At 40.9% G+C, this 13,727-nt stretch overlaps 1 protein-coding gene across 3 annotated transcripts in view; it reads right to left on the bottom strand.

Moving 5' to 3' along the window:
• usp9 (ubiquitin specific peptidase 9) overlaps nucleotides 1-13,727 on the bottom strand; it is a 353,775-nt gene that overhangs the window by 118,410 nt on the left and 221,638 nt on the right. For all 3 annotated transcript variants that reach the window (XM_041210976.1, XM_041210979.1, XM_041210975.1), the window contains 3 exons: nucleotides 13,452-13,582; nucleotides 10,607-10,885; nucleotides 7,425-7,550 (listed from right to left, as the gene is read on the bottom strand). In XM_041210976.1, the coding sequence (XP_041066910.1) occupies nucleotides 7,425-7,550; nucleotides 10,607-10,885; nucleotides 13,452-13,582 (536 nt within the window). The remainder of the gene's footprint in view (nucleotides 1-7,424; nucleotides 7,551-10,606; nucleotides 10,886-13,451; nucleotides 13,583-13,727) is intronic.

Below are 13,727 nucleotides of genomic sequence, written 5' to 3'. Positions count from 1 at the left end.
TCAACCACATCTCCATCAAGGCCAGAATGTCAACATAACCATCTACAATAAAATCATGGCCACAGGAGTTCTTTTACAAAGGAGCACACATTCTGGAGGTTGATGTGGAGAGCGGTAGTGATACTCAATCCACTGGCAGAATACAGTGGATCAGACCTGGGAGCAATGAGAGGGATGGAAAGGAGGTTGCTGACAAGGGTAGCAACCTGACAGTCCTTTCAGCTGAGCTTCGTCTCCCCATCTTCAAAAGGTTCCCCTTCCTTAAAGAACATTTCTGAAGCAGGCTATCAGACAGCTTTCATGGCCATTTTACTTCTGGTGCTAATACATAAATTTAAACCCCTATCAGGATTGCTAATCCAGCACTTCAACCACTAAAGACTACTTAACAGTCTGGGTAGAACTATTTTTTCAGAAAGTCTCTTCATAGGATTCGGCAGAGTTCAGGTATAGCATGCATTAGCTGCAGAGTAAACTACTATCCACTCTGCAACTAACCCAGAAAGCAGCCCTTGAAGATAATTGTGTCATTTTTGATTTCTTCCATCAACCATCCGGTGGCTGAGGTAACACTGCCAATTAGCATAGAATTGGAGGTAATTTTGTGCTGAATGAACTGTCCAACTGTCACTCAATTGATGCTGCCCAAACTTTTCACAAAAGGCTCTTCAAGCCATGTAACAAATTAAACTTTCAACCTATCATTCTAAACTGTACTGAACTTGGGTTCAGGGTGAAAGGCTATTGTCAAACTCACTGTGCAAAGTTCCCAGGTGCACTGTTGAAAATCTGTGTCACTGGACCATAAACATATGCAGTAACCCAAATTGATTAGTTTAATACACCTATCATTGCTCCATATGCACTGTAGCCAATTTTAGGTGATATCAGATAATTTGGTAAACATCTGAACCAGAAATAGACTCGAGTCATTATAGCACAGGAGGACTTTCAGTTCATCGAATCTATATCTGCTCTCCAGAGAGCAATCCAATCAGTCCCATTTCCCACTCCATTCCTGTAACCCGAGTAGTTTATTTCTCTTGTGCCTAGGATTTCAAAAGATAATTGGATTCATTGTCTCTGCTTCCACCACCCTTGTAGGCAGCGAGTTCTAGGTTATTACCACTCACTGTAAAAAAAAACTTGCCCATCTCTATGTCCCACTGGACTTCATACCATCAGTTAATTCTTTGCACTTACCTTACCAAATCCTGTCATAATCTTGTACACTTCCATCAGATCTCCCTTCAACTTATTTTTCTCCAAGGAAAACCCCAGCTTGTCCAACCTAACCTTCTGGCTAAATTCCCTCAGCTTTGGAACCATTCTGGTAAATCTCTTCTGCATCCTGAAGGACCTTCACAATCTTCCAAAAGTGTGGTGACCAGAACTGGACACAATACTCTAGTTGTGGCCTAACCAGAACTTTGTAAAGATTCAGGATAACTTCCCTATTTTTGCACTCAATCCCTCCAAGAAGCTCAAGATTCCTTATGTTTCACTAGCTACTCTCTCAGTATGCCCTGCCACCCTCAAAGATCTATGCATATGAACCTGAGGGTCCCTTTGCCTCTGCACACACTGTGGCATTGTGCCATTAAGTCTATATTGCCTCTCCAGGTTCGTTCTGCCAAATTGCATCACCTCACACTTCTCCATCTGACATTTGTCTGCCCGTTCTGCTAGCCTATGCCCTGTTGCAGTTGATTAATATCACCCTCACTATTTGCCATACCTTTGGGTATCATAGGAAAATTTGGAAATTTTACTATTTATTTCAATATCCAACTCATTTCTATATTTAAAAAAAAATGCTGACTCTTTCACTGACTTTTGGGGAACACTGCTGCCTTCTATCTCCAGACTGAAAAATAACCATTTATCACGACATGCTTTTTTCTGTCTTTAAGCCGTTTATCAACCAGCTTGACACTGACCCTCCTATTCCATAAGCCTCAATTTTGTTGTACTTTTATATGGTACTTTTTCAAAACACTTTCTTAAAATCCATATGGACATCAGCTCGACAGTTCCTTCATCAATCTGTTCTGTTACATCAAAAAATTTGCATAGATTAGTCAAATACAATTGCATTTTACAAATCCGTGTTGGCTGTCCTTAATCAATTCAAACCTCTCCAAGTACCTGTTAGTTTTTCCCTTGTTTCCAAAACTTTACCCACAACTGATATCAAATTGACCAGCCTGTAGTCACTAGGAATATCCTTACAACTTTCTTGAAACAAATGCCACATTTGCCACTCTCCAATCCTCTGACACTTCCCCTATATGTGGGAGACATTGGATGATTATGGCTGCTTTCTCCAACCCCACTTCCTTGAACATCCTCGGATGCAAGCCATCCAGACCAGGTGACTTATTTACTCTAAGCAAAACCAACCTTTTCAATGCATCCTGTGCATCAATATTCACCCATCCATTGCCTCTACCAATTCTGCTTCGACTAATATTTTGTCAGCACCCTTAGTAAACAATACAAAGTACTCATTAAATATTCTAGCCTCACCCTATGTCTCTAGACATATATATCTCCCTATTTGTCCTTAATAGGCCCCACCATATCTCTTACTACACGCTTACTATTTTCATACTGATAGAAGATTTTTGGGTTTATTTTAACTACCATTCTATTTGCATATTCTCTTTGCCAATCTTATTTTCCTCTTCAAATTCCATCTTAGCTTATCGTATTTGGCTTGGTTCTCACTTGATGAATTCACCTGACATAAATCATCTCTTTTGTTTTATCATATTCCCCACCTTTCACGTTATTCAAGGAACCTTGGCTTTGGTTCTCCTGCCTTTACCTCTTGTTGAAATGTTACGAGTCTGCCCCGAAACATCTCCTCCTTAAAGATCAGCCATTGTTACGTTAATCGTTTTTCCTGTCACTCTTTGGTCCCATTTTACTCTAGCTAGATCCCCTCCTAACAAGGTTAGCCCTTTTCCAATTTAGCCGTTCTACTTCAAATTGTTCCATGCTCTTTTTCATTGCTACTCTAAATCTTATGATATAATGAACACTCTTCTCCCACAGACACTTGGTCCATTTCATTCCCCAGCATCACATCCAGCAATGCCTTCTTGCTAGTTGGGCTGAGAACAGAGTCAAGGAAGTTCTCAACACATTTCAGAAATTCCTTCCCCCTTACCTTTACTCTAACACGACCCCAATCAATATTTGGGTAATTACAATGCCCCAGTATCACCATTGTTGGGTAAGAAGGCAGTTAACTCCCACCCAAGGAGTTCAATTGGTAATCGTTCATTAACAAGCTAAGTACCCATTTGCTATGTATAAAAATGGAAAACAGTTGAGACAAGGATCCTGTTTTATGCACCAAAATAAAACTCTGTTTGAAGAAGCCAGTCTTGGTCTTTATCTTATTGTCAAGCAGGCTTTGGGACTATATCAACCATGCTTGCACATCCCTATGATTTCTCTTCAGATATATTTCTCTATCTTTTTCTCTTTATTTGAAGATCTGTAAAATACTCACTAGTAGCATGATCATACCCTTTTTGCTTCTCTAACCAAATGGATTCTGTCCTTGCCCCCTCCTTTCCAACACAATAGCTTTCCTAATCAGTACTGCCATATCACCTCACTTTTCCCTCCCCTTTCTTTTCAGAACATATAACTGTGAACATTAAGCCCAGTCCTCGCCATTTTTAAGCCACATTTTGTAAATCTTCCTAAACGTTCATAGAATCAGACAGATCAAGTCTATTATAATGGGTGGCAGTCCTGCCCCAATCCTGCACTCTTTGGCAGAGGGAAGTTAACCCAAGAAATAACATTAGCAATGTATTTCAGTGTTTTAATCTCCTGTAAATATTGACTATATTTCCAAAGGGTAGCTGCAGAAATTGCAGCAAACTCTGCTGGTTTTTCCATCTAAGTGGTACCCAAAAAGGTATCTGGACACGGCTGATAGTGAGAAGACATAACTGATGCACAGATGTGTCTTAAAGTTCTAATATATGCAGTCACACTCTCCAAGTACCTAAGCCCAGAACTTCAGCACAAGCTACATCTACGCTTACAAGAAAGAATGAATTGGGATACTGAAGGTCTGGTTGGCTCAGTTAGCAATTCTGCCACCAAGAGACCTGGCCAGTTTCAACCTTTCATCAGCAGGCATATTTATCTTTGAGATAACTGGCACCCAGAGATACTATCATTTCTCGAAGATAATGACATATTTGGAAGTAGGCAACTGTCAAGTATCTATTTGAGCTCTTGTTAGGCAGCAGCAGCAGATCCCAGCCAGAACAGCTTTGCATAATACTTGTGCATATATGGCACCATCTTCCTCACCACAGCATTAACACAACTATGTGCCATAAAACTGTGGTTCTACCAAATACAAGTGTGGAGCTCCAACAACAAAAGTGTGTTTTTGTGCAAAGCATACAAGCAAAGCACTGAACCATGGTATACAAGCACATCTTCAAATACTGTGCTTACAGCAGCTCCCTTTCCGAACCTCAAAGCTACATCAGTTAAACAAAATCTACGCTGCTGCAGGATGAAAGGTCCACTGATCAAACGCTTCATCCAAGTCTCACGTAAAGGCCTACAATAATTTATCTGAAAATTGTCAGTAGTTGTAAAATTTCATGTAGCTTCTTTTGAAGTGGCCCTATGGTTGTTACTGTAGCCATTTAAGGTGCAAAAGAGGCTCAGGAACCAGAAAAATGTTAGAATTTTGGGGAGAAGTTTGAGAAAGTTTATTGATGTTAAGGTTAAGGCCCAGGTGAAGTGTAATAGTGTTTAAATTTAAAGTAAAGCTCCCTTCCAAAGAGAGGATCTACTACCTGAAGTAGTGCGGCATTTTTGTCACTATTTCCAATACCAGTGATTCTGCATCCTATGCAAAATTGCCAAATTGGTGCCATTTACTCCCAAGTTGGGACCAATTCTACAACAGAGTCCCAAGTCCAAAAGAAACTGGGCTGAGACCATCCAAACTGCTTTGATTTCAAATGTAGATGAAAAGAGTAATCATTGCTAAAAGGTAAACTACATACTACTGCACGAGTCATTTCCCAATAATTGGACTGCATCACCAAGCAGGCAGAAGAAACCTTCTGTCAAATATGCCTGCCACTACAATATATTAAGTCCTCAAGTCATGGTTACATTTCTGAAAATCACAATGTTAAGTGAAACGACTTTAAGTGAATCAAAGGCTCCAGTAGGAAACACCATTAAAGCCAGAGGTAGGTTCCTTTGAACATTTCTCACCCGGAAAAAACGAGGTTGAAACACTATCAGAAATGTGCAGCACTGTGCATTCCTAGCTGAAAAAACTTGCAAAATAAAATACATCACTAAAAGACAATACAGAGTTCAATAAAAAAAAATGCACTCACCATACAGGGTCATGCGCAGTACTTTTATTGATTGACCAGACTCCATCTAGTGGCAGATGTTGGTTGGTGCAGGTAGTAGCTGAAGTCCCAGAACTGCCTGCTCTGACCAATATCTGCCACTAGATGGAGCCCAGGAGCCAGGGCAGGGGCCAGGGGCCAGGCCAGGCCCGGCCCAGGGGCAGGGGCTGGGGGCCAGGCCAGGCCCGGCCCGGGAGCAGGGGCAGGGGCAGGAGGCCAGGCCTGGCCCGGCCCGGGGGCAGGGGCAGGAGGCTAGGCCTGGCCTGGCCCGGGGGCAGGGGCAGGGGGCCAGGCCAGACCCGGGGGCAAGGGTGTCAATTGGGGGTGCAGAGGGGTACAGATGGTGAAAGTAAAGCGTTGTTTGGTGGGGGGTGGGTGTTGACAGGCAGGCCAACAGGCCACAGAATGGGAAGCCTGTGGTAAACTACACAAGTAAAATTTGCAGCGTTAAATGGATACACTGACACTACCTTATTAATGACATTGAAGTGAAATGACTGAGTGAAGCAATATTAAGCGAGGACTAACTGAATGCACACTTGTGAAGCGTAAGTATCATTGAGGAGACTGATACCAATCCTTCATCTTCAGAGGCCAGTGATTGTGCTGGTCTATTCAAGCCTTCACCAAGCTCCTGCAAACTTGTTATGCAGTTTGCCACTAAGTGCTCATAGTAATTACATGCAAGGAGAAAATGTAGATAGGCAGGACACCTTGGGTCCACGCTCCTAAAGCTAAAAAGAACAGAGAGAGCACTCATCAGCCATAATAAATGAACATCGAGACAGTAGCTGCCTTCTGGTTAACTGACAATCTGGGTAATTCCTGATGTTTGGGTAATAATAGGAGAGAAAATTTGGTTGAAATAAGCTTGCACCTTACTACTGCCATCACCCCCTGGATCAACAATAATCAGTCTTCTGCCTTATATTTTAGGGGAGAATTTGCTTTGCCTGGTAGGCATTGAAGACCTTTGATCCATTATGGTTTAAAAGCCTGAACAGTTTTGAGACAACAAAAATGGGAGGGAAACCATAAACTTTGCTGATTTAATCATTTTTGTATCTTGGCAAAGTTATTACATCTCTTAGGCAACAAAAGCACTCTGACAAAGCTGCTCCACACTTAAGAAATCTACTCCATTAGTTGCCCTCACAGCCATCTAAAGCGGAGGTTCCACTCTCACTTTCTTAGATAGCACAATAATGCTAAGGACAAATGTTACATATGCCTTCAATTAGTTCCTTTCGCAACAAAATGTGACATTTTTTCTGTTTGCATTGAGAAGAATCGCGCTGATCAATGGCTGTAATTTTTATTTTAAATAAATGATGGTCTGAACTTATTGGAAATCAAAATTGCTTCTTGCATCCAACTCCACTTGGCTCCAACATGCTTGATTAAGTAACAAATCCACTAATGGGTTCTGGCAATCAGATGGAAATATATTAAAGCTTTGTGACAACCAGTTATGATCTTTGGCTGAGAGCTTAAATGAAACATACAGAACCACGTAATTGGTTAATGAAGCTAAATCTCATTTATTCTTGTGTTAGTACTGCTATTTCTCAATGTAATTACTTCTGGGAGCCAAGGGAAAGTAGCACGATAGTGTACAAAGTTAACAAATACAAACACAAATTTAATTAATGGATCCTATTTTCTATATGCCAAGATAAGCAAATGGTCAGTTGGATCTATGAGCATAGACTAGTGAAGACTGGTGTCAATCAGGGGAGCGGTTTGGTGATCAGCATTAGTCAGAAGATTCAATTTCTCGCCTGGTCCGAATTCTCAATCAATATCTGAGCAACATTTACAAAATTTTTTTATATTCAATTATGTATCATGTTCTTTTTGAAGTTAGATGATTTCTTTTGATCCTTCTAATAAAATTCATTTCTATTACTCAACAGTAGTGAAGAGGATAACAATGATCAAGATCCTTGTTGCAAGCATTCCACAATTATAATCCGCAACCCTAAAACAAAAAAAAACACTAACCTCGTCTGAAATCTGTTGTGCCAAGCGAATGGCTACATTTCGCAACATACATTCTGAAGTAGGATTAGGAATGTTATGCAAAGCATTCTGTAGAACTACAGCCTGGCTATGAGTAGCATGATTTATCTGTTTAAACATAAAAAAAGAACTTAAACAAAATATGGTATAAGCACATTTTGATATCTTGAAAAAAAAATCAAAGCTTATGCAACCCAAAGTTTCAATTACCTTAGATGTAATGTCTTCATATTGGAAACAAAGGTTAAGTAAGGTGTAAAAGTATTCTCAGCCACAAATATTACAATCCAAGAAATACAAGCATGAACAAAATTTATAAATTGCATCACACCAAAAGATGAAAACAATTATCTTTTAGTATCCTATCTATATAGCAGAGAAAAGGTTTGTTTGACAGATGTCAGGTTGACGATACAAATGAGAACCAGACTGATAAGTTCAGAAGGGAAAAGAAATAAGAGCAGCAGCGAAAAGAGCGTGAGAAGAGGCTGGTAACCAACATAAAAAGGAATCCAAAAAGTTTTCTATGGGCATATTAATAATAAAAAGGTGGTAAATAGAGGAGTTGCGACAATTAGGGAACAAAAAGGTTTTACCCGTGGAGGCAGAAGGCATGGTTGAGATGCTAAATGACTACTTGACATCTTACCAAGAACGGTGTTGTTGCCAAAGTCGTAGTGAAAGAGGAGGCTGTCGAGATATTGGATGGGCTAAAAACTGATGAAAAGGAGTTACTCGAAAGACTGACTATTTAAAGTTGATAGCCCTGAACTTCCTAAGAGTGGCAATCAGCACTGGATTGTCACTCCGTGCCCAACTATTTAGGTTTCTCTGCCTGTCACGCCTGACCTTCCAACTCAGTCCTGTGGAGGTGGGCGGAATCTGTGTGAGCGGGTGGTAGGAGACTCCTTGGGGGGGGGGGGGGGGGTCAGCGAAGTCCTGTAGGTGGGGGAGTCCTGTGGGGGTAGAGGGATTCCCGTGGGTGGGTAGGCAAAGAGGTTGGGGTGAGCCCCCTAGCGGAGTTGGGGAGTGGGGGAGTCCCATGGGGGTTGGTTTGAGTCTGTACAATAGTTAGCTGGAAATTATAAGTGGTTTTAATTCTAACTTTTTTCAGGTAACTATAGAACTATCTAAAGTTTGAGATTTAAATCATATTTTCAGATGGCTCCCCCTGGGCAATTGCCCTGCACTGGAACTTGCACTTCTGGGCAACCGCTGTGTAAACCTTACCTGTGAATTTCCGAAGGAGATTCCCCAGCGCATCTTTGGGGTACATCCCCCAATCCAATACTGGGGAGCTTAGAAATTACAACAAGAGGACCAGGGCAGATGAAATAGATCTGAGGGTACTGAATGAAGTAAAGGGTGCAAATTGCAGGGGCGCTGGCCATAATGTTCCATCTTCCTTAGATAAAAAAGGTAGAGGACAAAGTGTGGCTCCAGATGACTTGAGAATTGCAAATGTTGCATCCTTGTTCAAAAAAGGATGCAAGGGTAAGCCCAACAACTACAGGCCAGTCAGCTTAACCTCCGTGTTGGGAAAGCTTTTAGAATTGATAATCCAGGACAAAATTACTTGTCACTTGGACTGATGTGGATTAAAGAAAGTCAGCATAGATTTGTAAAGCGCAAATTGTTTGAATGAGCTTTTGATGTAGTAATGAGAGGATTGCAGAAGATAATGCAGTTAACATGCTGCACATGAACTTCCAAAAGGGGTTTGAAGAAGTGCCACTTAACAGGCTTATCAGCAAAGTTGAAGCTGTGAAAATGGGAATAAAAGGGACAGTGGCAGCATGGACACCAAGTTGGCCGAGTGACAGGAAACAGTAGTGGTGAATGGATCTTTTTTGGACTGGAGGGAGATATATAGTGGGGTCCCCCAGGGCAGGTATTGGAACCACTATTTTTTTTAATATGTATGCATGACCTAGGATTGGGTGCGCAGGGAGCAATTGCAAGTCTTGCAAATGACACATAACTTGGAAGCACTGGGAACTGCGAGGCGGGTATTGATAGAATTCAAGAGGACATAGGCTGGTGGAATGGGTAAGCACATGGGAAATGAAATTTAACACAGCAAAGTGTGCAGTGATACATTTGCGTTAGGAAGAATGAGGAAAGGCAACAGATATTAAAGCATACAATTCTAAAAGGAATGCAGGGGCAGAGGGACCTAGGGATATACCTGCACAAATTGTTGAAGTTTGCAGGGCAAGTTGAGAAAGCAGTTAATAAAGTATACTTGATCCTGGCCTTTATAATTAGGGACAAAGTACATATAAGCCAGGAATTTACAGTGAACCTTATTAAACACGAGTTTAGAATTAACTGGGAGTAGTGTTCTCAATTTTGTGTACCACACTTTAGGAAGGATGTGAAGACATTGGAGAGGCTGTAGCAAAGATTTAGGAGAATGGCTGTGGGGATAAGAGACCTCAGTTACAAGGCTGAGTTAGTAAAGCTGGTACTATTCTCCTGAGAGAAATTTGAGAGGAGTTTTGATAGATGTGTTCAGAATCACGAGGGGTCTGGACAGAATGGATAGGGAAAAACTGCTCCTGTTGTTGCAAGGATCGAGAACCAGATGCAACATGAGGAAAAACTTTTCTATGCAGCGAATGGCTAGAATCTGGAACACATTGCTTGGGAGTGTGGTACAGGAAGATTCAATCATGGTTTTCAAAGGGAATTGTTTTATTACCTGACAAGGAAAAAAAAATTGTAGCGCTATGGGGAAAAAAGGCAGGGGAGTGGGGCTACCTAAGTCCGTGAATAGCTTTGACAGACAGCCGGCACAAAAACAACAAAAACAATCTCTTTCTGTGCTGTAACCATTCTATGATTCTAATGAAAAAAACTGCACATTTTAGGACCAGATTAGATAAAGTCTACAAGAAACTACAAGTCCACATCTTTAAAGGAATTCAGATGAGGTCAATCTATCATAATTGTCATCTAAATTTCTCCATCTTGAACCAATTACAGCTCTCAGGCTGCATGTTTAATTTACTTTTATCAAAATCAGCAATTTGACCAACTCACACTGCCAACATCTTCCATTTCCTTAACATTCAGAAAGAGACATCAGGCTTTTACCACTGGTATGAAAGTATCTTATTGTATTTTAACAAGATTCTGCATAAGAAAAAATGGATACGTACTGGTGAAACAGTGCTTGAACCTTCCACAACCGGCTGAAATGCTTCTGCCACAGCTCTAACATGACCATATCCAACTGCTGTGAGCAATAATTTGGCTATTTTTAGAGCATTAAGATATGCAGCCCTTCGTGTCTCCATGTCTGCATTTAGCAGGAAGTTATTCCTGGTTAGTATGCCCAGAACAAGGGATACACCGCCACTTTTTAAAAAGTTGTATTGGAAATCACTTGCATCTTCTCCCAAAGGTGCACTGGCAGGCATTAACAATGCATAAACTACCTGCACGTTAAGAGAAAAAGTAATTTAATACACATCATTCAATGTCAAATTTTATTTCAGCCAAGTATAAATGTTAAGCCATCGTTACATTCCAAAGCAGAAATCCAATTTTTTTCTTGTAAACACTATTCACAAGCTACATTTTTTGCCCATGGCTTCTAATTATTCCAAGACTGCACTTGTGAATAAAAGTATTTTTTCAAAAATCTGCTGTTAACATTCAACATTATAATTTTTGCCCTCAGCCCCCAAAGGCCTGCTTCTACCTCCTTCCCAAGATCCGCCATCATGACTGCTCTGGTAGACCCATTGTTTCAGCATGCTCCTGCCCCACTGAACTCATTTCTTTCCATCTTAACTCTCATTTTTCTCCCTCTTCCAACCAACATTCATGGCTCCTCCAATGCCCTCATTCACTTCAACAGTTTCAAGTTCCTTGGTCTAATTCTTTGCCATGGATGTCCAATCTCTCTACATCCATCTCCCACCAGGGTAATCTTAAAGACCTGTGCTTCTTGCTTAAACAGAGGCCCATCAGTCTCCATCCACCACCACCCTTCTCCATTTGACTAAACTTGTTTTGACATTGACCAACTTCTCCTTTACTCAACTTACTTCCTCCAAGTAAAAAGTGCTGGTATAGGTAACCACATAAGTCCAAGCTATGCCTGCCTCTTTTGTGGAATATATGGAACATTCCTCATTCCAGTTCTACTTGGGCCCTCTCCCTCACCTCTTCTTCCAGTACAATAATCACTGCATCTGTACCGCTTCCTACTCTTGCCCTGAACTGGAAAACTTCAACTTTGTTTCTAATTTCTTCTCTTATCTTCACATGGTCCATCCTTGTCCCTCGCCTTCCTTGACTTCTCTGTCTTCATTTCTGGGGATAGGCTAACAAATATTCAGCGTAAACCCACCAACTCACACAGCTACCTTGCCCACACTTGCTCAGGGTTTGCTTCATACAGAGATTACATTCCCTTCATATGGTTTCTGTCTCCGTTGCATCTGTTTTGATGATGAAACCTTTCATATCAACACTTCTGATGGCTTCCTTTTTCCTCAACTGAGGACTCCTCCTGTACAACCTATGTCAACTGAGGACTCCTCTGCACATCCCCCGCCACACCAGGACTGCTCTGGTAGACCCATTGGGTGACAGGGCCCTCAAATAGATCTGCCACATTTCCCACACTTCAGCTCTCATCCTTTCCCCTTCCTCCCAGAGCCATGATAGGGTTCCTCATATCCTCATTTTTCACCCAAACAGCCTCTGTATTCAGTGGGTCATCCTATGGTGTTCCAATGAAGCTCAAATTAAGCTTGAGAAACAGTGCTGCATCTTTTAACTGGGCAGTTTACAGCCTTCTGGACTCAAATATTGAATTCAACAATTTCAGGCTGTAATCTCTGCCCCATTTTGTTTCCTTTTCTTTGCATGCTTCAGTTTTTGTTATTTTCAGGTAGCAGGACACCTGTTCTAAGCAACCTTTTGTTTCATTTTCTGCTCCATCACCATTCCCTTTGGCCCTGCATCAAAGTCTTCTGTCAGTTAATCTCTCCTGCCTTCCAGCCTATCACAGGCCTTCTCTTATGTTCTTCATCCACCCTCCATTTGCTCAAAACCTACTGCATTTTGAACTTCTCCAAGTTCAGACGAAAGCTTGAAACATTAACTGTTTTTTGGTCCAAAGATGCTGCCAGATCTGTTGAGTATTTCAAGAATTTTCTATCTTTATAACGTTTGGGTTTATTATTTCAGTTTTCACAATGAGATGTTATTCAATGTTAAGTTACAGTTTCTGCATCCAAGGCACCAGATTTAAAGATTAAAAGGATCCATTGTAACAATGGTTGAAGAACCATTGTCATCAGTAACAGGAAAAGAAATGCAATCATGCAACTTTGACACTTAGAACTATTTTGGTTTCGCCGGCTTGGGGAATCCCTGGTTGGAACAACTATTAGAATGCAGTTGTGAATTATGCCAAATACAGCTGCGCGCAGCAAGCCATACTGAAAATGAACCCACCCTAGAAATCTCACATATACATTATACTACAGCATAATTTTCCCCAAGAAACTAGCATTCCTGAAAAAGATGGCATCTTTACCCCTGTAAATGAGAAGTGTTTTCTTTCAACCTATTAGTGTCCATATAATTTCCTTAGGCTTGCAAGCACAGCTAAGATGCATTTGAAAACAAAATGGTAGCCAAATTCTCTCGAAAGGAAGAATGCTTCAAAACATCAACAATAATTTTGTTTTTTGCTTATGTATTTTCTTTGTACTCCCATGTGACATCAGAGCATCAGAGTAGGGAGTTACAGAATTCTATGATTTCAATCATACAATGAAATTGGGGCAGAAAGAGTCAGAAATTAGTCCTGCACCCCAAAATCGATGGTTTTAGAGGCAGACAGTAATCTAAAGCAGGTCAAAGCTGAGACACTCAAATCCCAAGTCATAGTTCTTTTCCCCCCCCCAAATCCATTTTACTAAAAAATGTCTTTAGCCTTTTGCAAAATGCTGCATCATAACTGGAAATAGATGCATTACATACCTCAGTTAGATATAACACCTGTGAGGCAGACTGTCCAAAAAAGAGTGAGTCAAGATTTGGACTGAGGCTGCTCTCACCAAGCTTTGCATGATCCAAGCAAATAGCACGAAGTTTTTCTACTGTAGTGTTATCTGGAACAAGTAAGAAGAATGCCAAATTACAAACACAAAAATTGACAATTGTCAGGTACTGCGATTCAGGATTTCAATATTTCCATTATTACATGTCACTTGATCATACTTTATCAAGTCAGGCTGCAGCAAACGTATGTTAAGT

Source organism: Carcharodon carcharias, chromosome 18 (assembly GCF_017639515.1).
Source record: "Carcharodon carcharias isolate sCarCar2 chromosome 18, sCarCar2.pri, whole genome shotgun sequence".
NCBI classification, from domain to species: Eukaryota; Metazoa; Chordata; class Chondrichthyes; order Lamniformes; family Lamnidae; genus Carcharodon; species Carcharodon carcharias.
This window is presented reverse-complemented; position numbering and strand designations above follow the sequence as displayed.